Below are 24,838 nucleotides of genomic sequence, written 5' to 3'. Positions count from 1 at the left end.
TAGCGCAGTCGACTGATCCTGAATCCGGTTGGTTTTCTGAATGCTGTATTATCAGATATGACCGGAATACTTTGCTTGGAATATAAAATAAACTAATGGCTTGTGAATCAAGTAGATCTGAGAGATCTTGAGTTCAATTGTTATCTGGTTATGTAACCCAGAACCGTTCTCGGTATACATAAGAGGTTTTAAGTAGTGTTCCTTCCCATTCAATTTGAAATGTCTAGGACAAAAGGGATTTGGCCGGAGGTTATATCCGTTGGAGGTGTTTTCTTCTAGCTCCGAGTATTTGTCTCAGACGGAGTCGTGTTGTGGCTAGGTAGAGAGTTGTCCTTGAAATATTAACTTGCTTCTTGCAGTAAGACGTATCAATAGATTTAGAAGGTTATGGTAGAAGTATATGGAATTCTCTGAAGGGAAAAAAGACGTCTTCATTGTGGAGGGAACTGTACATTTGCTGATGAGCAGACCACAGGCTAAACTGTTCATGGTAACCCAATCTCATTCTGGTGATCATCAAATAGCATAAATGACTTGGAAGATTTCCCTGACGGTGAAGCCGGGACCCCGGATGGAAAATGGATGAGGGATGGAATCGAAGTAGTGTTTGCATGTTAAATCACTTTTTGCTTTTAACTCTTTTGAGGCCTTATTTTATGAGCAATGGTTTGGGCTACGTTGACCTCACTGTTTTGATGTGGTTTTTTTTTCTAAGATCTAGCGTCACGTTTCCCAAATTATCTGTTCTTCTAAAATAAAAAAATATGTTTAGTTTTCTATGGCTGCTCTTTAAAGTTGGGCATTTTATATTGATGGCCTATCCTTAAGATAGGTCATCAATATCAGATCGGTGGGAGTCCAATTCCCAGCACCCATTATGATCAGCTGATTAAAGGGGCCGCAGAATTTGCCGCTTCAGCCTTTTCAATGTTTACCAGGCACAGCACCGTACACTTCCATAGCGGCTGCGCCTGGGATTGCACCTCCGAACCCCCCCCCAAACTACAGTAATCCGTAAATAACGCTGATTTTGAAGTTTTACCTTTCTACTCCGAGGTCTCCTAAGCTCGGCGATGTACTGGAGAGGACTCGTCATCAGCATACAGTGCATGGCCCATTTGTGGGCTCATAGCAAGGGAATGCACTGGCGCCGCAGCATTTTCAATGTTTACCAGGCAAAGCACAGGCACAGCTGTGCAAGTGCCAGAATTCAGACCCCTGCCGATCTGTTATTGATGACCGATTTTAAGGATATTTATTTACTTCTGTTACTTATATAGAGCCATTATGTTCTACAGCGCTGTACAGAGGTCCACACTTACTGTCCCTTTTGGGGCTCACTATCTAAATTCCGTATCGGTATGTTTTTGGGGTGGAAACCGGAGTACCCGTGGGAAACCCACGCAAACCCTTGGAGACATAAGCGGTTGTTGTCCATGGTTGGATTTGAACGTAGAATCCTGCAAGGCAGCAGTGCTAACCACTGAGCCACTGTGCTGGATTATTCAGCACGGAATACGTACATAAATTGACATCTGGTGCGATAACCTAAATCTGCAGCATGTCAATTTATTTTACGGAATGGCTGCGCATTTGTCGCACAATTTCCCTATTGAGTTCAGTAGGAAAGTCAAATTCAACAACTCATTCCAAATATTGCGAAACTTACTACGATTACACTGCATAATTTACAGCAATTTCCACAGGTTAAATTTTTATTTTTTAATAGTGATTTTCAAGGTTTACTAACCTTACCTGGTGGATCCCATAGCAAAGCATCTCTGCTCTTCCAGCTCTTCTGGCCAGGGGAGCAGGGACATACTGCTATGGCAGAGCCAGGAGGGGCCTTTTTTATTCCTTTTTTTATTTTATTTTATTATTTTAGTGCAGCATTTATTTCCATTCTTGCCTACATATTGAGAGTCGTAACAATTACATTTTCTTTTGTTGACGTTTCTGTTTTGAGGTGTTTTGGGATTTTTTTACGAAAGTAATGAAACCCGAGGTAAGCAATGAAGAGGCTGCAGCATTTGTACGAGTGCCGCGGCCCCTTCAAACTGCTAATTGGGGTTGCTGAGAGTTGGACCCCAACTAATATAATATAAGCTGGGCCGCGATATTCGGGCTTTTTAAAATAGTAATTTCACCTGGAAATTCCATCATTTAGCAAGCAAAAGCTCATACTCCCCTTCGTGTCCCCTGCCGCTTCTGCTCTGTAGGTCCACGGTCCCCCTCCGGTTTCTTTATACGTTGGCTAGAGCTCTTATATTCCATATAGGCAATTGACTGCTCCAGCCAATCACTAGCCATAGCGGTGATCTAAGAAAGTGCGGCACATGACCGCTGGAGCAGTTGGGTGACTGTACGGAATTTCATAGCTCCAGCCAATGTAAACCGAGACCGGCAAGGGGACTGTCGACCAGCGGTGCTGGAGCGGCAGAGAATTATAAAGTATTAGCTTTTCTTTGCTAAATGAGGCCATTTGCGGATAAGATTGAAAAAATGTTTGAAACCTGGATAATTCCCCCCCCCCCTTTTTAAATCTATTTTTATTTGTTTTCAAATTAAAGACAAAACAACTTCACGTGGAGTTCAAGTTACATAGTGACATCAATGTTACACGAAATAAGACCGATCTAGGTATATACCAAGTAGTACACATGTGATTAGCACTTTTAATGTTTTGTTATTGTCCTATTGTAATGTCACATGTACAATCTGTTCCATATCAATCTAACTTTAACGGTTTCTCTGCTTTGAACAATTCTTACTTGGTCCCTTGACAATAAGCTGATGATAAAGTTTCCCCTGCTGGGTCCTCCAGTGATCAGATGTATTCTGTGGGGAGACCTGACACTAAGCTTTAAATTTCCCTGCAACGTAATCGCTACGCAGGAAATAAGCGCTACACAATCCTCATTCACATCGGTGGGTTATCTCTGTAATACGGAACAGCTCTTTGTATCTACTCTCCACTGCTTAAAATGTATCCAAACCTTGAATTAGGGATACTTTACATGTATCGGTGTCAGAATTATTCATAATCTTTTTCCAGTTGGCTTGTTGTTTACTACAGCGTTTTATATTCAGCTGATGTATGTGAGAAATGTTAATAGTGAGTTTTGTAAATGAAAGGTTCAATGTTTCTTCCTCCAGGGAAGCGGGGAAGAAGCTATATTTCTGTTATCCGCTTGGAAGTAGCTGTGAAATCCTGTTTTAGTTATTTTAGAGATTTATCTTGTCATTTCCTGTCATTGAGATGTTACATAACTTCTGAGATTTCTTGAAATGTTCTTAAAGAGGCTCTGTCACCAGATTTTGCAACCCCTATCTGCTATTGCAGCAGATAGGCGCTGCAATGTAGATTACAGTAACGTTTTTATTTTTAAAAAACGAGCATTTTTGGCCAAGTTATGACCATTTTCGTATTTATGCAAATGAGGCTTGCAAAAGTACAACTGGGCGTGTTGAAAAGTAAAAGTACAACTGGGCGTGTATTATGTGCGTACATCGGGGCGTGTTTACTACTTTAACTAGCTGGGCGTTGTGTATAGAAGTGTCATCCACTTCTCTTCAGAACGCCCAGCTTCTGGCAGTGCAGACACAGCCGTGTTCTCCAGAGATCACGCTGTGACGTCACTCACAGGTCCTGTATCATGTCGGCACCAGAGGCTACAGATGATTCTGCAGCAGCATCGGCGTTTGCAGGTAAGTCGATGTAGCTACTTACCTGCAAATGCTGATGCTGCTGCAGAATCAACTGTAGCCTCTGGTGCCGACACGATGCAGGACCTGTGAGTGACGTCACAGATCTGCACTGCCAGAAGCTGGGCGTTCTGAAGAGAAGTGGATGATACTTCTCATCAGAAAGCCCAGCTAGTAAAAGTAGTAAACACGCCCCGATGTACGCACATAATACACGCCCAGTTGTACTTTTACTTTTCAACACGCCCAGTTGTACTTTTGCAAGCCTCATTTGCATAAATACGAAAATGGTCATAACTTGGCCAAAAATGCTCGTTTTTTAAAAATAAAAACGTTACTGTAATCTACATTGCAGCGCCGATCTGCTGCAATAGCAGATAGGGGTTGCACAATCTGGTGACAGAGCCTCTTTAAATTAACTCTTAAGTGTCCAATTTTGGTAAATAACTCTTGTGAATGATGCAGAGTACAGTGTTACATCAAGTTACAATATAAACTACTTCTGGAATGACCATTGCAACCTATGACCATAACATAAATATAGTTTGTAATTGGATTGAGAATTGGCTCAAGGACCGTATCCAGAGAGTTGTGGTCAATGATTCCTACTCTGAATGGTCACCGGTTATAAGTGGTGTACCCCAGGGTTCAGTGCTGGGACCACTATTATTCAACTTATTTATTAATGATATAGAGGATGGGATTAATAGCACTATTTCTATTTTTGCAGATGACACCAAGCTATGTAATATAGTTCAGACTATGGAAGATGTTCATGAATTACAGGCAGATTTAAACAAACTAAGTGTTTGGGCGTCCACTTGGCAGATGAAGTTTAATGTAGTTAAATGTAAAGTTATGCATCTGGGTACCAACAACCTGCATGCATCATATGTCCTAGGTGAGCTACACTGGCGGATTCACTTGTTGAGAAGGATCTGGGTGTACTTGTAAATCATAAACTCAATAACCGCATGCAGTGTCAATCAGCTGCTTCAAAGGCCAGCAGGATATTGTCGTGTATTAAAAGAGGCATGGACTCACGGGACAGGGATGTAATATTGCCACTTTACAAAGCATTAGTGAGGCCTCATCTAGAATATGCAGTTCAGTTCTGGGCTCCAGTTCATAGAAAGGATGCCCTGGAGTTGGAAAAAATACAAAGAAGAGCAACGAAGCTAATTAGGGGCATGGAGAATTTAAGTTATGAGGAAAGATTGAAAGAATTAAACCTATTTAGCCTTGAAAAAAGACGACTAAGGGGGGACATGATTAACTTATATAAATATATTAATGGCACATACAAAAAATATGGTGAAATCCTGTTCCTTGTAAAACCCCCTCAAAAAACAAGGGGGCACTCCCTCCGTCTGGAGAAAAAAAGGTTCAACCTGCAGAGGCGACAAGCCTTCTTTACTGTGAGAACTGTGAATCTATGGAATAGTCTACCGCAGGAGCTGGTCACAGCAGGGACTGTAGATGGCTTTAAAAAAGGGTTAGATAATTTCCTCGAACAAAAAAATATTAACTCCTATGTGTAGAAAATTTTCCTTCCTTTTTCCCGTCCCTTGGTTGAACTTGATGGACATGTGTCTTTTTTCAGCCGTACTAACTATGTAACTCCTATGGTAAACTAGTAAATGTTTCCGAAGACCCTAAATATCAACTCCAAATAAAAAAAAAAAAAAAAAAAAAGTTTAATAAAAAAATTACTAATAGAGATAAAGCAAGTCCTTCCATATAAAAGCCAAAGAACTGCAAGATGCTGGTTAATAACTTTCTTTGGGAGACAGAAACTTCTTCTGGGTCCTGTACAGTACACAGTAAAAATAAAATGGAGTCACCTACAGCTGGTGTCCAAAAGATAGGCTTGTTCTGGCACAGGTGGCGAGCAGCGCAGTGCGTGTAGTACAGGTGGCGAGCAGCGCAGTGCGTGTAGTACAGGTGGCGAGCAGCGCAGTGCGTGTAGTACAGGTGGCGAGCAGCGCAGTGCGTGTAGTACAGGTGGCGAGCAGCGCAGTGCGTGTAGTACAGGTGGCGAGCAGCGCAGTGCGTGTAGTACATGTGGCGAGCAGCGCAGTGCGTGTAGTACAGGTGGCGAGCAGCGCAGTGCGTGTAGTACAGGTGGCGAGGAGCACCGTGCGTGTAGTACAGGTGGCGAGCAGCGCAGTGCGTGTAGTACAGGTGGCGAGGAGCGCAGTGCGTGTAGTACAGGTGGCGAGGAGCGCAGTGCGTGTAGTACAGGTGGCGAGCAGCGCAGTGCGTGTAGTACAGGTGGCGAGCAGCGCGTGTAGTACAGGTGGCGAGCAGCGCAGTACAGCACAAGGTCCCATTGGCTGTTAACTTGCAAGACAACTCTTTCTTCTTTCTTTTTTTTTTTTTTTAATATACATTTTTCAGATGGTAAAATCTACTCTATGCCATACAATAGAACAGATGAAGGGTCTCTGCATCTTCTGTGCATTACCATGCCTTCAGCAAAGAGATGTTATGTCACAGTAGACTGTGCCTTTAAGTAAATTGATTGGTTTCCCGACATTTATCTTCTAGGATGTTGATTCTTTTAGCTTATCTATTTTTTTCCTCCATTCAGCAATTTCTAGTTGTTTTAATCTTCAGTGGAAAAGGAAATGAACATCTACTGAACTTACCGTATCCGTTCCAGAACTTTCACTGTATCCAGTGTTATAAAACAGGAAGTATTTTATCCTTGAATTTCCCCGCTGAAGGCGATCACATTCTCCCAGTAATGTCTGTTCTATATGCACGGCTGTAGCTTAGAATGAATAACATCACTATCGTCTCTATAGGATAGATCCTGCCCCTAATCCATAGGCCCTATTAGGGCCTATGGATGTCATATCAATGTGGACCATTTTTATTTATTTATTATTTTTTTAATGCATGCAATAAATGGAATTTGGTAATCGGGAACTAAATCAATAGGATTACTGACGAGAAGTTGAGAAAATGTCTGCTACCATGATTCAACCTTCTCTCCTAAAACTCTAGGTCTGATTTGTATATTCATCGACGGAAAATCAAGCTATAGATTCATTAAGCGTACACATACAAATTTTGTAGAAAAATATTCCAATTTTAATGATTTCTGTAAATCTGCTGTCCATATGGACAGGGGTCGTCTTCGTGAAACTGCTGATCACAGCATGTGATGAAATCTATGTTTTACAATAGGATTTGCTGTGTACAGTGATCTCTCAACACAGGATGGTGGTTTAACCCCTTCCCCCTGCTTGCATTCTGGGCCCTAATGACCAAGCCATTTTTTACATTTTTCCATCGTCACATTCGAAGAGCTATAACTTTTATTTTTGCGGGACAAGTTGTATTTTTTAATAGCACCGTTTTGTGGTACATATTATTGATTGATTAACTTTTTTTGGGGGGGGGGGGGATAGAAAAAAACCTGAAATTACGCCAGTCTTTTTTGCGTCCTAAATCTACACCGTGTGGTATAAATAACACAACTTTATTCAACGGATTGTTATGATTGCAACGATACCAAATTTGTATAGATTTTGTATGTTTTACTACTTTTTTTTTTTTTTGTCAAAATTTTCCTTATTTGAAGAGCCATAACTTTTTTTTTTTTTTTTCGCCCATGCAGTTGTATGAGGGCTTTTTTTTGCGGGATGACTTGTAGTTTTTATTGGTACCATTTTGGAGTAGATGCGACTTTTTGATCACTTTTTATCACATATTTTTTTTTTTAAAGTCAGGATTCACAGAAAATAGCAATTTTTCCATTGTTTTTATTTTATTTTTTCCGCCGTTCACGCTGCAGACTAAATAATGTAATAGCTTTTTTGTTTCTAAATAGTAAAGCATTTTGTAAGGGGAAAAAGTTTTGTATTTTTTTTATTAAACTTTTTTTCTTACTTTTTTACTAGTACTACTAGAGGACTTTATTATAAAAGTGATTGGATGATCGCATATTACACTGCAATACTTCTGTATTGCAGTGTATTACTGCCTGTCCATTTAAAACGGACAGGCATCTGCTAGGCCAATCCTCTGGCATGACCTAGCAGGCATTCACTACAGGCAGACCTGGGGGCCTTTATTAAGCCCCCGGCTGCCATCAGAGACGCAGACACTCGGCGATCTTATCGCCGGGTGTCGGTGGGAAAGAGAGGGAGCTCTCTCCCTCTCTCCAAAACAACTCCGGTGCATGCTATTGAGCGCCGCATCTGAGGGGTTAAACTGGTGAGATCGATACTAATATCGATCTCACCCGTTCGAGCAGGGATGCCTACAGCCCTCCGCTACCTCTGAAAGCTGAGAGCATGGATATTTAACGGCTCCCTGCTCTGTTTATTCCGATGCAGTGCCGTAAAAAGTCTATTGCATCGGAATAAAGCCCACTAATGACCGCCATGAAAAGGCGTATCGGCGGTCATTAAGGGATTAATCATTCACACTGCTGTCCCGCCCACATTGAGCTGCTCAGCATTGTAAACCATGTGGAAAATAGAGCGGCGACCAGTACAGGGTTATGAGTCGGATGTACAGTTCCCTAAACTACTTGGGAACCTTTTTTAATTGTCTGTAGTAATTTGAACTGATGAGACTCAATTTGAATGTAGTTAAAAAAAAAATCCTACATGAAATAGTCTTTCGTAATCTTTAACACGTCCCAGCTTTCTGACAGAGGTTTAGTTAAGGATCATTGCACCAGGGGCCATTACCAGTACATAGGTCACTAGCAGCTGGCTAATATTGTACACACAAGTGGGAGCATTGTCCACACTAAATGTGAAGGAAAATATAACTGTTTTCATGGTAAAGCCAGTAAGGTTGGCGAAAACTTTACAGTGCTTTTTGCTTAAAGTGATATTTAACTTTAACACCTTAGCGCATAACCACGTACGTACATGCATGGCATGGAAATGCAACCATTCACACATTCCGCCGTCCATGTACGTGATTGTGATCGTGATCGAAGCTGTGCCCTCACAATCACAGCGGCAGCCGGACTGTAAATGACAGCTGGACACGCTGCAATGGCTAGGATTCCGGAAACCTCCAATCCCAGACATGTAAACCCTTAAATGCCACGTTCAATAGCGACTGCAGCATTTAAGTGGTTTGACCGAGGGAGGGAGCTCTTCATAGCTTACCAGGCGCAGTGCTGTACACATCACTAGCGACTGTGCCAGGGATTGCAGTTCCGGTCCCATTCAAGTGAATGGGACACGGCTGCAATCCCAGGCACGGCCACTACAAAAGTGTATGGAGCTGTGCCTGGTAAACACTGAAAAGGCTGCGGTGTCTGTGCACTCCCTTGCTACAAGCCCGCAAATGGGCCGTGCACTCATGACTAGTCCTTGTAGTCCTCTCTATTATATTGCTGAGCTTAGGAGTCCTCTCTATGGATCAACATGCAGCGCACGGCCCAGTTTGCAGCCTTACAGCGGCAGAATGCAAGGGAATAGAAAAATAAAACGTACAAATTCAGCGTTTTTTTTACATTATTTACTGATTACGTTTGTTATGGGAAGATTTTGGAGGTGGCAGTCTCTTTTAAGGATTTATTCCCATCACAGAAACAGCAAGGAACTACAGCACCGCACCAGTCAAGTGACCGTTCCCTGCACAGCCGGTGACTGGGAATGCCCCTGTGTAAGGAAAAACTGTGAAGGGGCTGCAGCACTAAACTAATGCTGCGGGCCCTTCATTCTCAATATTGGTGGGGGTCCCGTCAGTTGGACCCCCCACTGATCAGAAAGAAATGGCATGTCCTAGCGAAATCCCATCACTTAGAGTGATGGGAATAACTCTTTTTAAATCCGTTATTTGGTATAGCACCATGCTAACAATCTTATTGGTCTGAACTTTCTGGACTGTGACTGACTGAAACAGTCCTGGCTGCATCCTTTTTGGAGTTAAGTGGAACCATAAGATTCAGGCCTCGTTCACTTTAGCGTTTGGTATATTTGTTGCTTTGCTCCGTCATAGGAGCAGAGCAACGATACTACTAGAAGCTTAGGTTCTTTCAGATCCGGTTTACTTTAATTGGTTCCATCGGGTTTTCACCATGGCGGCCGTAGTTTTACAGGACAAAATAGCGCCGCATGCTGCGCTATTTTGTCTGGCATTTTTGGATCTGAGATGGAGACCTCTAACGGAGCCACCAATGCAGATGTGAACGAGGCTTTAGTGTATCTAATGCTGTTTTTTTGTTGTTTACTTTGCTTCTAGATGTTCGTAAAATGATGTATATTTTGTACATTGAAATTCAATATATGCTTCTCTTCTTTCAGGTGAGGTCCGTATCTGTGGATCTCAACACTGACCCATCTCTGCAGATTGATATTCCAGATGCGCTAAGTGAGCGTGACAAAGTCAAGTTCACTGTCCATACGAAGGTGAGATAATTGTGTATAGTGTTAGGTGTTCCTGTTTCTTTGGAGCGTTTTCTTTTCTAGACTGTCCACCTTTTTATGAGGCTTGGTTTCTATTGCTTTTCAGACCACACTGACCACCTTTCAGAGCCCAGAGTTCTCTGTGACACGTCAACATGAAGACTTCATCTGGCTACATGACTCTCTTATTGAGACAGAGGAGTATGCCGGCATTATTGTGAGTCCTAAGGGGTACACTCCATGTGTGGGGGGAGGGTACTCACACTGTCCTCATTAATGTGCATCACAGTGTATGATCATTGTGTTAGGAGTACTGTTCTTTGATGTCAAATATTTAAGTAAGGGGTACTTGACTTGGGGCCTGTTCACATCAGCGTGGGGCTTCAGTTCATGGGTTCCGTTAGACCTTTCCGTCAGAGGAACTGATGAACAGAAAGCCAGATGGAAACCATAGCTACCGTTTGCATTGCCATTGATTTCTATGGTAATGCTTCCATTTCAGTTGGTTTACGGTTGTTTCCTTTCCGTAAAGTTTCTGGGTTTTTTCCGCGTAACCAAAGCGTAGTCTGAAAATTTGCGAAGCGGGAACCAACTGCAACGGAAGAATTACAATTGAAATGAATGGTAATGGAAACGGAAGCTATGGTTTCCGTTTGGCTTTTCGTTCATCGGTTCCTCCAGTGGAAAGGTTGAACGCAAGCACAACGCTGATGTGAACACACCCTAAAAAACATTGAGAACTGGTATAATCTACCCCAAGTAGACCTATTGACGAAATTGTTGAAGGTGTAAAGGATGTAGTAATTGTAATTTAGTGTTGTCTGAATTCTCATATACTGTTGGGTGAAATGCTGGAGTCGGCATCTTTGAGAATTAATAATTGCACAATAGTTACTCTGTTACCCTCTAAGTATAGCAGGTTTCTGTCCATTACATCTATTAACAAAAGACTTGTTTCAAGTACATATATAAAAATATTTTCGTTTTATGTTCCATGTAGTTTGTTTATCCTTAGAATAGGTCCTCAATATCAGATCGCTAGGGGTCTGACTCCCGGCACCTCACCGATCAGCAGACAGGAGAGGCCGCGTCCTCTTCAGTGTTTACCATGCACAGCGCCGTATGCATACGTAGTGGCTCTGCCTGGGATTGCAGCTCAGTCCCATTCACTTGACACTACGGATGTGTACGGTGCTGTGTCTGTTAACTGTGAAAAGGCCACGGACGCCGTGGCCCCATCAATCAGCTGATTGGTGGGAGTCGGACTACCACCGATCTGATATTGATGACGTATCTTAAGGATAGACAGAATAGTGGAAATTTTGTGTTTTGGATGTATCTTAAGGTTAGGCCATCGATATAAAATGCCCGGAGAACCTCTTTAGCTGCATAACGTGGATAAGATTGCCTTTCAGAGGTTTTGGAAAGTTGGATCCTACACAAGTAGTGTAATGTCTTAGAAGGAAACTAATGAAGGGTTTATAATTCTTGATTTAGAAGGGAAATAATCTGTAAGAATGAAGTCTAACATGTAGTTTATAATCTGGTTTTGTATTGTGCAGAATACCTTTTATTATGATGTTTGATCACATATTAAATGCACATTCAGTGTAGTTACTGATATAATTAAATGGGTATAGAGCTTTTTTTATATTTGTTTTATGTATGTAAAAGTTAGGAAGGAAGCTTTTCCTGCTACAGGCTTTACATACCATCATGGACAAAATGCCTTGTAGTTGGCGTTTAAAGAAAACAGGTAATACTTTGCTTTGCCTTTGTCTATTGACTATGACCTGTGACTAGGAAAAAGTAAAATGCATAGTGTGCATATATATATATAACTCCTCCCTTGCATGTTTTTTCTGTCTTTTTTTTAATTTGTAGATTCCACCGTCTCCTGCAAAACCTGATTTTGATGGACCCAGAGACAAAATGCAGAAGCTCGGAGAAGGCGAGGGCTCCATGACAAAGGATGAATTTGCCAAAATGAAGCAAGAATTAGAAGCGTGCGTATCGGAGTTGAACGTTTGTGTTTGTTTGTGTGTGTGTATTTTTCATTTATTTTATTTTTTTTACTGTGTTCGGCCCCATGCACACGACCGTAAAAACTCCCGTAATTACGGCCCGTAATTACGGGCCCATAGACTTCTATTGGCCACGGGTACCTCCCCGTATGCTTACGGGAAGGTGCCCGTGCCGTTGAAAAAGATAGAACATGTCCTATTTCAGGCCGTAATTACGGCACGGGCAGCCCATAGAAGTCTATGGGGCTCCCGTAATTACGGGTGACTACGTGTGTACACCCATAATTACGGGAGCGTTGCTAGGCGACGTCAGTAAATAGTCACTGTCCAGGGTGCTGAAAGAGTTAAACGATCGGCAGTAACTGTTTCAGCACCCTGTTTCAGTGGCTGCCGTCACAATATAGATAAAGCTGTAAAAAAAAAAAAAAAAAACACGTTCATACTTACCCAGAACTCCCTGCTTCTTCCTCCAGTCCGGCCTCCTGGGATGACGTTACAGCCCATGTGACCGCTGCAGCGGTCACATGGACTGCCGCGTCATCCAGGGAGGTCGGGCTGGATGTGAAGAGAGGGACGCGTCACTAAGGCAACGGCCGGGTAAGTAGGAATTTCTTTAACTTTTATTATGGAAAGGGCTGTCCCTTCTCTCTATCCTGCACTGATAGAGAGAAGGGCTGCCGATTAGTGCAGTGTAATTTTGCAGCCAAAAACGTTCCCGTAAATACGGGTGGAATACATGTGACCAAGGACCCGTATTTACGGGTGGGCAAAAATACGGTCGTGTGCATGAGGCCTTATAGACGAGAATAGAATTTTGAAAATGGGTAAGGCCTCATGCACACGACCGTATTTTTTCCCACCCGTAAATACTGGCGTAAATATGGCTCCGGTGTCACACGTATTCCACCCGTATTTACGAGCACGGTTTTGGCGGCAAAATAGCACTGCACTAATCGGCAGCCCCTTCTCTCTATCAGTGCAGGATAGAGAGAAGGGACAGCCTTTTCTGTAATAAAAGTTAAAGAAATTCATACTTACCCGGCCGTTGTCTTGGTGACGCGTCCCTCTCTTCACATCCAGCCCGACATCCCTGGATGACGCGGCAGTCCATGTGACCGCTGCAGCCTGTGATTGACCTGTGATTGGCTGCAGCGGTCACATGGCCTGAAACGTCATCCAGGACGTCGGGCCGGATGTCGAGAGGGACGCGTCACCAAGGCAACGGGCGGGAGACCGGACTGGAGGAAGCAGGAAGTTGTCGGTAAGTATGAACGTTTTTTATTTTTTACAGGTTTATACTGATCGGTAGTCACTGTCCAGGGTGCTGAAAGGGTTACTGCCGATCAGTTAACTCTTTCAGCTCCCTGGACAGTGACTATTTACTGACGTCGCTTAGCAACGCTGCCGTAATGACGGGTGCACACATGTAGCCACCCGTTATTACGAGAGCTCCATAGACTTCTATGGACTGTCCGTGCCGCTATTACGGCCTGAAATAGGACATGTTCTATCTTTTTCAACGGCACGGGCACCTTCCCGTGAGAAAACGGGAAGGCACCCGTCGCCAATAGAAGTCTATGAGCCCGTTATTACGGGTCGTGATTACGACCCGTAATAACGGGAGTTTTTACGGTCGTGTGCATGAGGCCTTAGGCCTCATGCACACGACCGTAAAAACTCCCGTTATTACGGGTCGTAATTACGACCCGTAATAACGGGCTCATAGACTTCTATTGGCCACGGGTACCTTCACGTTTTCTTACGCGAAGGTGCCCGTGCCGTTGAAAAAGATAGAACATGTCCTATTTCAGGCCGTAATAACAGCACGGGCAGCCCATAGAAGTCTATGGAGCTCCCGTAATGACGGCTGGCTACGTGTGTGCACCCGTCGTTACGGCAGCGTTGCTAGGCGACGTCAGTAAATAGTCTCTGTCCAGGGTGCTGAAAGAGTTAACTGATCGGCAGTAACTCTTTCAGCACCCTGGACAGTGAATTCCGATCAGAATATAGAGCAACCTGTAAAAAAAAGACGTTCATACTTACCGAGAACTTCCTGCTTCCTCCAGTCCGGTCTCCCGGCCGTTGCCTTGGTGACGCGTCCTTCTCGACATCCGGCCCGACATCCCTGGATGACGTTTCAGCCCATGTGACCGCTGCAGCCAATCACAGGCGAATCACATGCTGCAGCGGTCACATGGACTGCCGCGTAATCCAGGGATGTCAGGCTGGATGTCAAGAGAGGGACGCGTCACCAAGGCAACGGCCGGGTAAGTATGAATTTTTTTTACTTTTACCTCAGAAAGGGCTGCCCCTTCTCTCTATCCTGCACTGATAGAGAGAAGGGGCTGCCGATTAGTGCAGTGCAATTTTGCATCGAAAACGTGCCCGTAAATACGGGTGGAATACTGGTGATTCCGGAACCGTATTTACGGGCACGGGTCCGTAAATACTGGTGCAAAACGGGTGGAATACGTGTGACACCGGACCCGTATTTACGCCACTATTTACGGGTGGGAAAAAATACGGTCGTGTGCATGAGGCCTAAAGGTGATTCCACATCTTTCTCTTCGAAGAACATGCAAGTGGTTGTTTCTGCATCCACTGATATCTCTTAGCGGCTGCTTGCAATCTTCAATGTAGAGGTCTCTTGTAGCCTGATTGGCCATGAGCAGACAAGTCCGGCTAAGAGAGGTGGCATATCCCGTACGGCCACCACCCGGAGTTTTGAAGACCAACCATTGCAGAAGGCAGCCACATAAAGCATAATCCCGTGAAAGTTAAATACTTTTCTAGTTTAAAGAGGTTTTTCCACAAAAATAATTTATCACCTATCCACAGAATAAGGTACAGTGTGATCGCTGTGGGTCCTTTCAATGGAACCCCCAGCGATCTCGACAATGAAGGTCCCGTACCCCCCATTTTAATGGACCTATAGACATGTGTGCGCACTACCGAACTATTCATTCTCTATGGGATCGATTTGAGATTGCTGAGCATGGTACCCTGTGTATAGGTGATAAATTATTGTCGTAGGGACAACCCCTTTAAGGCCTGCTTTTTCAGTTCTCTACAGTTCTCTGTTTATTTTTTTGATGATGGTTTTGGTCAATGAGCACAAGGGACCTTTCTTCAGCCAGCTGTTTGCCGTTAATGTTACTGCTAGATATAGTGTCTGTCCTATTCCTGTCCACACACAGTGAAATGGGTTCATATAAGGATCTGCCGGTTTTTGTTCTTCTGTATGACTCGTTTAACAGCTGGACTGGCAGATTTCTCAAGATCTCCACACTTTAAAGCTTTCCTAGTGAGACATCCCCCGTCTATTGAGTTTCGCAAGTGACCTAAAATTAGCAGTTAATCAGTGGGCAGACATTGCCTCTTGCATATTTTTATTTTATTTTTTTATTTACGTGAACCTTGGCAGCTTTCTGTGCGGACAATATATTATGTTGTGTAAAGCATTAACCTTCAAACAGGCCAGCTTTGTCCGTTCTAAACCAAGTCTAAAGTCCAAATTGGGTTATGTAGCCTATTACTTTTTTTATTTTTTTATTTTTACAAATTGTACCCATTAAATTTTTGTCTTTTTTAGACCCTATTATAGCTTTTGTTATAACTCATGTGTCTAGTAATAACCAGCAGCTGTAGTTATTGGCACAGAGAGAGAATGCTTTCTCTGTGCCAATAAGGAGTTACGTTCCATAAACTTAGTCTTCTGGCATTTATAAGGCAGACATTGTGGAGATTTTGTTGTGCCAAACATGTACGGCATCACATCACATCGCAGCACTGCCAGTTTGGAAGTTGGTAGGAAAACATAATTGCTAAATAAACAACCCGCACAAACTGGAAGTTGTGAATGTGTAAAAGATGTCTCCTTTCCCTGGAGTTCCTCTGCATTCCTTAACTCTGCGCTCCTTTTCTTGACAGTGAATATCTGGCAGTATTTAAGAAGACTGTATCGGTGCATGAAGTCTTCCTCCAGAGAATCGCTTCTCACCCCGTCTTGAGCAAAGACCACAACTTCCATATATTCCTGGAATACGACCAAGATGTAAGCACCCTTCCTTCCTGTGTAGAAAGTAAACCTTGGATGCTGAGACAGCGCTTTTGTTGCTGACACTTTCGTTGTAGTTGCACATTTTATAATATCAATTTACAAAACACAACTTGCAGAGGATGAGTGTCATGTTATATGAACTTTTGACTGCATAGTTCCCAATGTGTTACCAATTACACACACACACACACACACACACACACACACACACACACACGTATTTGGAGTGACATATTTTAGCCACTCTATACAACAACAAGGTATTTGCATATACGTTTTTGTGTGTATATAAAATTATATCTATATGGACAGAAGTATTGGGACACCAACACATTATATCTACAGGTGCTTTTATGACATCCCATTCTAAATCCATAGGCATTAATATGGTGTTGGTCCCTCTTTGCTGCTATAACCGCGTAACTAAGCATAATGTAGCACCGTGTGAGAGTTCAATATTTACAAATGTAATGCTATACTTCAATTTATTGTGTTTGTGCTCATTTAGTTAAGTGTAAGAAGAAAAAATACAAAAGAAATGTTTGGTGGGTTTTTCCGGAGCATGGTGAAAAGTGCAGATGAAGTTCTTCTTTCTGGAGTTAAGGTGAGAGAAGCTGCAGTATACAGTCACAAAAACTATTGTTTTATAATAAAGAGCATTGCAGCTTTGTAATATATTTTGTGTTTCGATTCCTCACTTTTTTAAATTTTTTTCAAGTGCTTGCTCTCCGTGAATGAGAATATTCTTGTTTACATCCAGTAGTTAAAAACATGTAGCTGAATATTTCGTATAGCAGTGAGTTTTTGTATCTAGTCTAGGCATTTCTCTGTGAGCAGCATCAGCATCTCCTGTCCTGTTAGTTTGCTACAGTGTATCAGTAGGTAAAAAAAATCTGCCTCGAGTCCAAGCTTTTTAGCTCATGCGGAAAGCCTGGACTGTATTTAATTATAGCAAGCATGTAAGAGCTATAAGAATTGGTATCTAGAGTAATGGAGAGGTTAATGCCAGCTCCCTTGATTGTCTAAGCTAGTGAAGGTATTTTACATACAGTACCAGTCAAAAGTTTGGACGCACCTTTTTATTCCATGTTTTTTTTTTTCTTTTCTACATTGCAGAATGCTATTGAAGAGATAACTATGAAGGAACACATATGGAATGAAGTAGTAAACAAAAAAGTGTTAAACCAGAATGTTTTATATTTTAGATTCTTCAAAGTAGCCCCCTTTTTGCTTTGACAGATTTGCACACTCTTGTCATTCTCTCATCCTCTTCATGAGGTAGTCACCTGGAATGGTTTGAAGTAGTTTCTAGAGCTGCTGTGCACTTGTTGGCTGCTTTCCTTCACTCTGCGGTCCAACTCATCTCAAACCATTACAATTGGGGTTAGGTCGGGTGATTGTGGAGGCCATGTCATCTGACACAGTCGATTAGAACAGTAGTTGAATAAGGCTGAACACTGTATGGAAGTGGGTACTGTTAAAGGGCTGGTATAATAGTGGCTTTCACTGGCTAGTGTCACCTACTATTACTACATCCTTTTATTAGGGTCACTAGGATTATGCCTAGCTCCCCTACCTTTTTCTTGTATTAACGCTAATCTATCTGCTTTGCTACTAAGTGAGTGTGTATGCGGTAATTCACGACACAAGTGTATAGTAAATAAAAGCAATATTTATTAATACAAATCACACTTCGATATTAAACACCAAACACAGAACACCGTAAATAATCACTGTATAGTATCCGTATACCCCAATACACACAACAAGTTAATATGTATTGAGTATACTGACACTACACGTGGCACAGTATTAACAACAAGATACCAACAGTACTATACTACACCACCAATCCTACCTCTGCACAACACGACCGTCCCAAAGACATTATGCAAGAAATTCCACCAATTCACACTTGATAAGGCATACCTGTTAATTGAAAACCATTCCAGGTGACTACCTCATGAAGCAGAGAGAATGCCAAGAGTGTGCTAAGCTGTCATCAAAGCAAAAGGGGGCTACTTTGAAGAATATGTAATATCAAACAAATTCTGGTTTGTTTAACACTTTCTTGTTTACCACTTAAAGGGGTTTTCCAAGTTATTTAAAAAGTTTGCCAATGTAGGAGGGATAAAAAAAGAAAAGCCATTACTCACCTCACCGATTCCTATAGTTCCTGTGGCGCCGCTCTGTTCCTCTCCTCCGCTGTTTGACATTGCTGTAGACCCACTGAGACCAGTGATTGGCTGCAGCAATCATGTGGGTATACAAGCACATCATCGCTGCATCTATATCAATATACAGCGGCGGGGAGGAATGGAAGCGACGATGCTGGAATGATGGGTATCCATGAGTTGAGCAATGGCCCTTTTTCAAATTTTTTTTTTTTTTTCTGGATCTCCTCTAGTGGCCAATTTTTTTAAATAACTTGGGAAAATCCCTTTAATTACAGATGTGTTCCTTCAAGGTTTTCATGTCTTCAGTATGATTCTACAATGTCGACAAAAAGAAAAACCATGGAATGAAAAGGGTTGTCCAAAATTTTGACTGGTATTGTACATATATAAAAATTGGAGGAAACATGCATTCAGTTACTGTGTTCGTAAATGTATGACATCTGAATGGTATGTTTACTATCTCCTTCTACATGCAGGAAGTAGATGAATTCTTTGAGCAAGAAAAAATATTTCTTGTCAATTATCACATTAGGATCAAGGACTCCTGTGCCAAATCTGACAAAATGACACGATCTCACAAAAGTGCGTATTTTTCTGAATTTTCCTTTTTTTGTATTCTTTGGTATTATTTTATAAATTGCATTGCTGAAATACTGAGAAGTCTACATTCACAACTTTTTTATCAGTGGTGTTTTTGGGTTGATCTGCGTTTTTGCTCTGGGTATGGCGCTATTTCGATTGTTTTTCCCAAATGCTTCTCTATAGGACGCCATGGAAAAATACATGGATCAAACGCTATGAAAAAAGCTTGAAATGCATGGCCTTTTTCTCAAGGGTTTAAAATATTTTGAAAAAATAGTGTTTGAAGGAGAGGCCCAAGTGTTGGTTTCTTCATGCTACCTTCATATATTTTTTTTTTAATTATATATTTTTATTTTTTCCATATGAACAAAGACATACATGCTATCAGTTCAACATAATACAGAGTATGAGTCAAGACAAGGGTACTGTGAAGTTAAAAATGTCAAAAATATCGTACATTTTACATTGATCTTCAGGACGAGCAGTCCTGCAAATAACAAGTACTTTGGTATGATATACTCCCCTTCTTTTTCTATCAGTCAATTTGACTCTCCTTTCATAGAAATAACAAGAAAAAAATCAACAAACATCTACAATACATATGACAAGACACTGGAGGGGGGGAAGGGAAAAAAGGTAAAAAATTATCCTGGCTTGATCTGAATTCTTCTGCACAGTTTGGAACTAGTGTTATGTGTTCAGGGCGGTCTAGATGAATCAAATACATCCCATGGTGACCAGACTTCTTTGAATCGTGTTAAGCTATTATTCATGGAGGCTGTCAAAGACTCCATTCTTCTGACCTCCCTTATTCTTAAATATAAGTCAGCAACTACAGGGGGATCAGTTCTCTTCCATCTCGCCGCCATGAGACACTTAGCTGCCGTGAGCACATGTAATAATAATCTAGAGGAAACCTTACGAAGCCCTTTCGGCGGCACATTAAGTAGAAAAGTTAGCACCGACAATGGAACCCTGACCCCCAGCAATGTCTGAAGTAGACTCGCTACTTCCCGCCAAAAGGGACGAATCAGCTGGCAGTCCCAGAAAATATGAGGAAGTGTCCCCCTCTCGCTGCGGCACCTCCCAGCATCTATCCGAAACAAGAGGATATATGTGGTGGAGAAAGTCCGGGGTGTGATACCAATACATCAAAATTTTATACTGGTTCTCTCTATATGCAGCACAGAGAGAGGATTTCGCAGCTTGCGACCATATAATTTGCCACAGCGACAGGGGTATCTCACTCTCCAGGTAAGTCTCCCATTTGGCCATATAGCTATGCTTTGGAGTCCCATCTCCTCCTGGAGATGAGAGGATACTGTATATATCCGAGATTAGTCCCCTAGTGGAGGTAGCAGTCTTGCAAAGAATTTCAAAGGACGTAGGTTTAGTAAAACTGCCATCCCCAGAAAGAGAATTTGCAAAGTGGGTGATTTGTAGGTAGCTAAAATGTGCGTTGAGCGGTAACTTATATTTAGACTGCAGCGTCGAGAATGGCAAAACCGTTCTCAAACAGGGATCTATTATGTCCGCAAAGTAGAACAATCCAGCATCTGCCCATGGTTTAGTCATCCTCGCAGTGAGCCCGTCCGGTAGAGCCGGGTTAAATAAGAAAGAGGTCATTGGGGATTTGGGAGAAGACAAGGGATATAAGGTGTTGGCTAACCTCCATATGTTTTTAGTGAACAACATGGGACCTAATAGGGATTTTGGCCAAGCCTCCCCCCCCGCTCCAGACCACAGTAGCGAATTCGGGTGAATGGGAGCAACCCACAACTTCTCAATCTCTGCCCATTTAGTATATGCCCACCTTGAAGTCCAGCCAGGAATTCTACGGAGATGCACCGCTAAATAGTATCGATACACATCAGGGACAGCTAGGCCTCCTACTGTCATGGTAGAAAGTAGGGCTGTTTTTGGTATTCTATGGCACTTCCCTGCCCAGATGTATTTCAATAAAGCTGTTTGGAACCTACGAATTTCGCTACGCGGTATAGGCACCGGGAGGGTCTCCAAAAGATATAAATACTTTGGCAGGATAGTCATTTTCACTGCAGAAATTCTACCAAAGAAGGATAGCGGGAGGGAAGACCATTTAGACAGTAACGTATTCATTTCTTGGAAGAATGAGGAGAAGTTATTTTTATAGAGGGAGGCATAGGTGCGGGTGACTTGGACACCTAAATATTTAATCCCTTCCTCCTTCCATGTATATTTAAATGCTGCTTGTAGTGTTGAAATGAGCTGCGGGGAAATATTAAGTGGCAGGGCTTCCGTCTTAGATTTATTGAGCTTATAACCTGAGTATAAACTATATTCTTTCAGTACTGTATGTAAGTTTGGCAGGGTAACTTGTGGGTTGCGTAAGGTCAGTAGAACATCATCTGCAAATAGAGAGATCTTAAATTCCCGTTCCCTCACCAAAAAGCCTTGGATATCTGGATTACTCCTAATACGGGCAGCTAGAGGTTCTATGCATAGCACATAAAGCAGGGGGGAGAGGGGGCAACCCTGTCGAGTCCCATTAAAAATATCAAATCATTTAGAAATCGCATGTGGTAGTTTAACTACAGCATTTGGCGAGGTATACAATGAATATACAGCAGTAAGGAAGGGACCTGAAATGCCTATCGTTTTTAGTGTAGTAAAAAGGAAGGACCAGTCCAATCGGTCAAAGGCTTTTTCAGCGTCTAGGCTGAGGAGGAGGCCAGGGGAGTCTGTTTTGTTAAGAACCTCTATCAAATCAATGGTCCGTCTAGTATTGTCGCTACCTTCATATTTAACAGAGATGCAGACTGGACGCTTGAAGTTTTGTGCAAGAGAGACTTTTTATTTTTTTAAAGTTCTGTTGAGTTTACACCTCTTGCACATGACCGAGTTCGGGCTGTGAAAAACGGTCCGTGTGTCTGCCGGATTTCCCTGCGCCACCTTCGGTACAGGTGAATGGGACTCCTGCCATCAGACATTTATGATGCTAGGAGTCTGACTTCCCACGGAACTGCTGTTCCGTACTGGTTCATTTTGTTCAATACGAAACAGCAGTTCCGTGAGGAGGCAGAGTCTCCTAGCATCATAAATGTCTGATGGCAGGAGTCCCGTTCACCTGTACCGCGGTCGTGTTGGGAAAACCCGTCCAACACACAGAACGTTGTAATGGCCTGAACTCTGTCGTGTGCAAGAGGTATTAGGCCCCATGCACACGAACGCAAAAACGGCCGTAATTACGGCACATTTTTATGGACCCATGGACTTCTATTGGCCACGGGTACCTCCCCGTATGCTTACAGGAAGGGCCCATAGAAGTCTATTGGCTTCCGTAATTACGGGAGACTACGTGTGTGCACCCGTAATTACGGGAGCGTTGCTAGGCGACGTCAGTAAATAGTCACTGTCCAGGGTGCTGAAAGAGTTAAACTATCGGCAGTAACTGTTTCAGCACCCTGGACAGAAACTACCTATCACAATATAGATCAACGTGTAAAAAAAAAAAGACGTTCATACTTACCCAGAACTCTTCCTCCAGTCCGGCCTCCCGGAATGACGTTTCAGCCCATGTGACCGCTGCAGCCAATCACAGGCTACAGTGGTCACAAGGACTGCCGCGTCATCCAGGGAGGTCGGGCTGGATGTCAAGAGAGGGACGCGTCACCAAGACAACGGCCGGGTAAGTATGAATTTCTTTTAACCTCGGAAAGGGCTGCCCCTTCTCTATCCTGCACTAATAGAGAGAAGGGGCTGCCGATTAGTGCAGTGCAATTTTGCAGCGAAAACGTGCCCGTAAATATGGGTGGAATACTGGTGACACCGGACCTGTATTTACGGGCACGGGTCCGTAAATACTGGTGCAATACGGGTCGAATACGTGTGACCAAGGACCCGTATTTACGGGAGGGAAAAAAACGTTCGTGTGCATGAGGCCTTAGATGCTGATTCCTCGTCTGTTTATAATTGTTGCCATGTACTTTGCAGGCAACAGTGCTTGTGTTTTTTATATAATATCATTAAAGCAAAATAAAACTTTATCCAAATGTTACAATGACTTGTCCTTGACATGGACTAGGAGAACTTCTGAACTTGAAGACCTTTGTGTTGCTACATAATATACAATTCGATTTTCCTTTGCAGATGTGGCTGATGATTACATTCATATTTCCGCCGCACTGGTCTCTGTAGCTGATGAGGAGAACACTCCTGTTAGAAAGTAAGTGTCGCGGTCAATTGTGGGTGGAAAAAGAATTTGGAGTAGGAAGTCATTTTGATGACTTCCCTTTTGTTGAGTAAACACATTCCATTTAGCAGAGGCCTATAAATTCTGAAACGTGTGTAGCGTTAGCGGAGAGACATTTTCTTTAAGCCGATGCACACCACTAGAGGGCGACGTTGCTTCAGGTATGAGTTTCTGAAGAATTGCCTAGCGTGGCCTTATTCACATCACAAATCACACAAACTTTTTAGGGTACTGGGTGGAGACATGCAAACCATCCCTTTTCGACCCATGACCATATGTACACTATTTTAAAATTCAGTCCTTAGGCCAAGAATGATTTTCCTATATACACACATTTCCTCATCTCTGTGTAAACCAGCTGCGTACATTGATCTCACTGCATGCAGGGCAGATGCTGCTTATCAATGAACTGAGCACAGTACCTACAGATAAATGTGCACACTGTCTACAGAATAAGGCCCTGTTCACATGTTTGTCATGTACGTTTAACATGCACGCCGGGAAAGCTGCCAGCATACGTGCTAAATGTGTCTCTATGGCTCTAATCGCTCAACAGATGTGTAATATTGGCCTCTGTAAGTCTGATGTACTTCCTCTTTCCCGCAAAGAAGTAAACCATGCAGTATATGATTTTTTTGTTATTTTTAATTTTTTTTTTAAACCTTGGAGCCTATGAGTGATGGGTGCCACTGTATAGCATAAGTCACAGGCATCTGTCGAAGGCTTTTTAGTATCTTTTCATGACTTATCCGTTACACAAATAACATTATATCCTGTGAGTGACGGATTCCACTGTCAGGAATCCATCACAGCCCATGTTTAACACACAGGGTGGGAACATTTCCTGGCGTATACGTTAAACGTAGGCAAAAAACTAGATGTGAATAGGTCCTAAGCTGTATGGATAAGCAGATCGGATCTCGAGGAGACTAACCATAGGTCTTGCAAAACTTTCAAAGTAAAACTTGCTCAGTTCTTTCTTTACTTGTCCTCTCATACCAACCACTGCTGCGATATATATGTACACCTAGCAGGACTGACCCTGAACACTCCAGTTTTCATGTGCTGGTAGAGTCCTGCACCTGCGAGTGTTGCCACATAGATTTATGGACGCTTCTGAGCTAAAAAAATCTTTTAAGGTCGTCAAAAAAAAACTTTTTGGGAATAGTTCAAACCAACCGAGAGGAGTCCGGCGGCACCGGATTCACACTGTGCACATGAAGCCGATGACCTTACACCTCGATTTACTAGGTTAGGCATGGACAGTGTACTATCCTCGGCTTCATGTGCGCAGTGTCGCTCCTGGGCTCATCTCGGTAAATTGTAAAACAGTCCCCAGTGTATTATAGGAGCTGAGCTAATCTGTAGGGCAAACACTTTTTTAATTTCTTTATATTCATACCTACCCATATGTCAGCTATATTTTAAAGAAAATATTTGATATTATTTCATGATTCATTGTCCAGCTCACACATGATACAGAGCGCAGATATTCCCTGTGCTGATTCATTTGTATCTGTTGATTTTAGTAATCTGTACACTTCATGTCCTACGTGTCATTTGCCCCATGTAACTGGGGAGGTTACGCTAGTTTAGCTATAGGACACTCTCTTCCTAACCATTTATAGTTTTCTCTGTTCTCTTGTACCGTACACCTATGGCTCAAGCAAAAT

General features: G+C 42.6%; 1 protein-coding gene across 1 annotated transcript in view; it reads left to right on the top strand.

The window, feature by feature from the left end:
• The window catches only part of SNX5 (sorting nexin 5), a 54,709-nt gene that overhangs the window by 14,277 nt on the left and 15,594 nt on the right, over positions 1-24,838 (top strand). The window contains exons 2-8 of the mRNA XM_075862943.1: positions 9,990-10,094; positions 10,198-10,308; positions 11,976-12,097; positions 16,046-16,169; positions 16,684-16,779; positions 18,829-18,934; positions 23,063-23,138. Coding sequence (XP_075719058.1) covers positions 9,990-10,094; positions 10,198-10,308; positions 11,976-12,097; positions 16,046-16,169; positions 16,684-16,779; positions 18,829-18,934; positions 23,063-23,138 — 740 coding nt within the window. The remainder of the gene's footprint in view (positions 1-9,989; positions 10,095-10,197; positions 10,309-11,975; positions 12,098-16,045; positions 16,170-16,683; positions 16,780-18,828; positions 18,935-23,062; positions 23,139-24,838) is intronic.

Source organism: Rhinoderma darwinii, chromosome 4 (genome assembly GCF_050947455.1).
Source record: "Rhinoderma darwinii isolate aRhiDar2 chromosome 4, aRhiDar2.hap1, whole genome shotgun sequence".
In the NCBI taxonomy this organism is placed as follows: Eukaryota; Metazoa; Chordata; class Amphibia; order Anura; family Rhinodermatidae; genus Rhinoderma; species Rhinoderma darwinii.
This window is presented reverse-complemented; position numbering and strand designations above follow the sequence as displayed.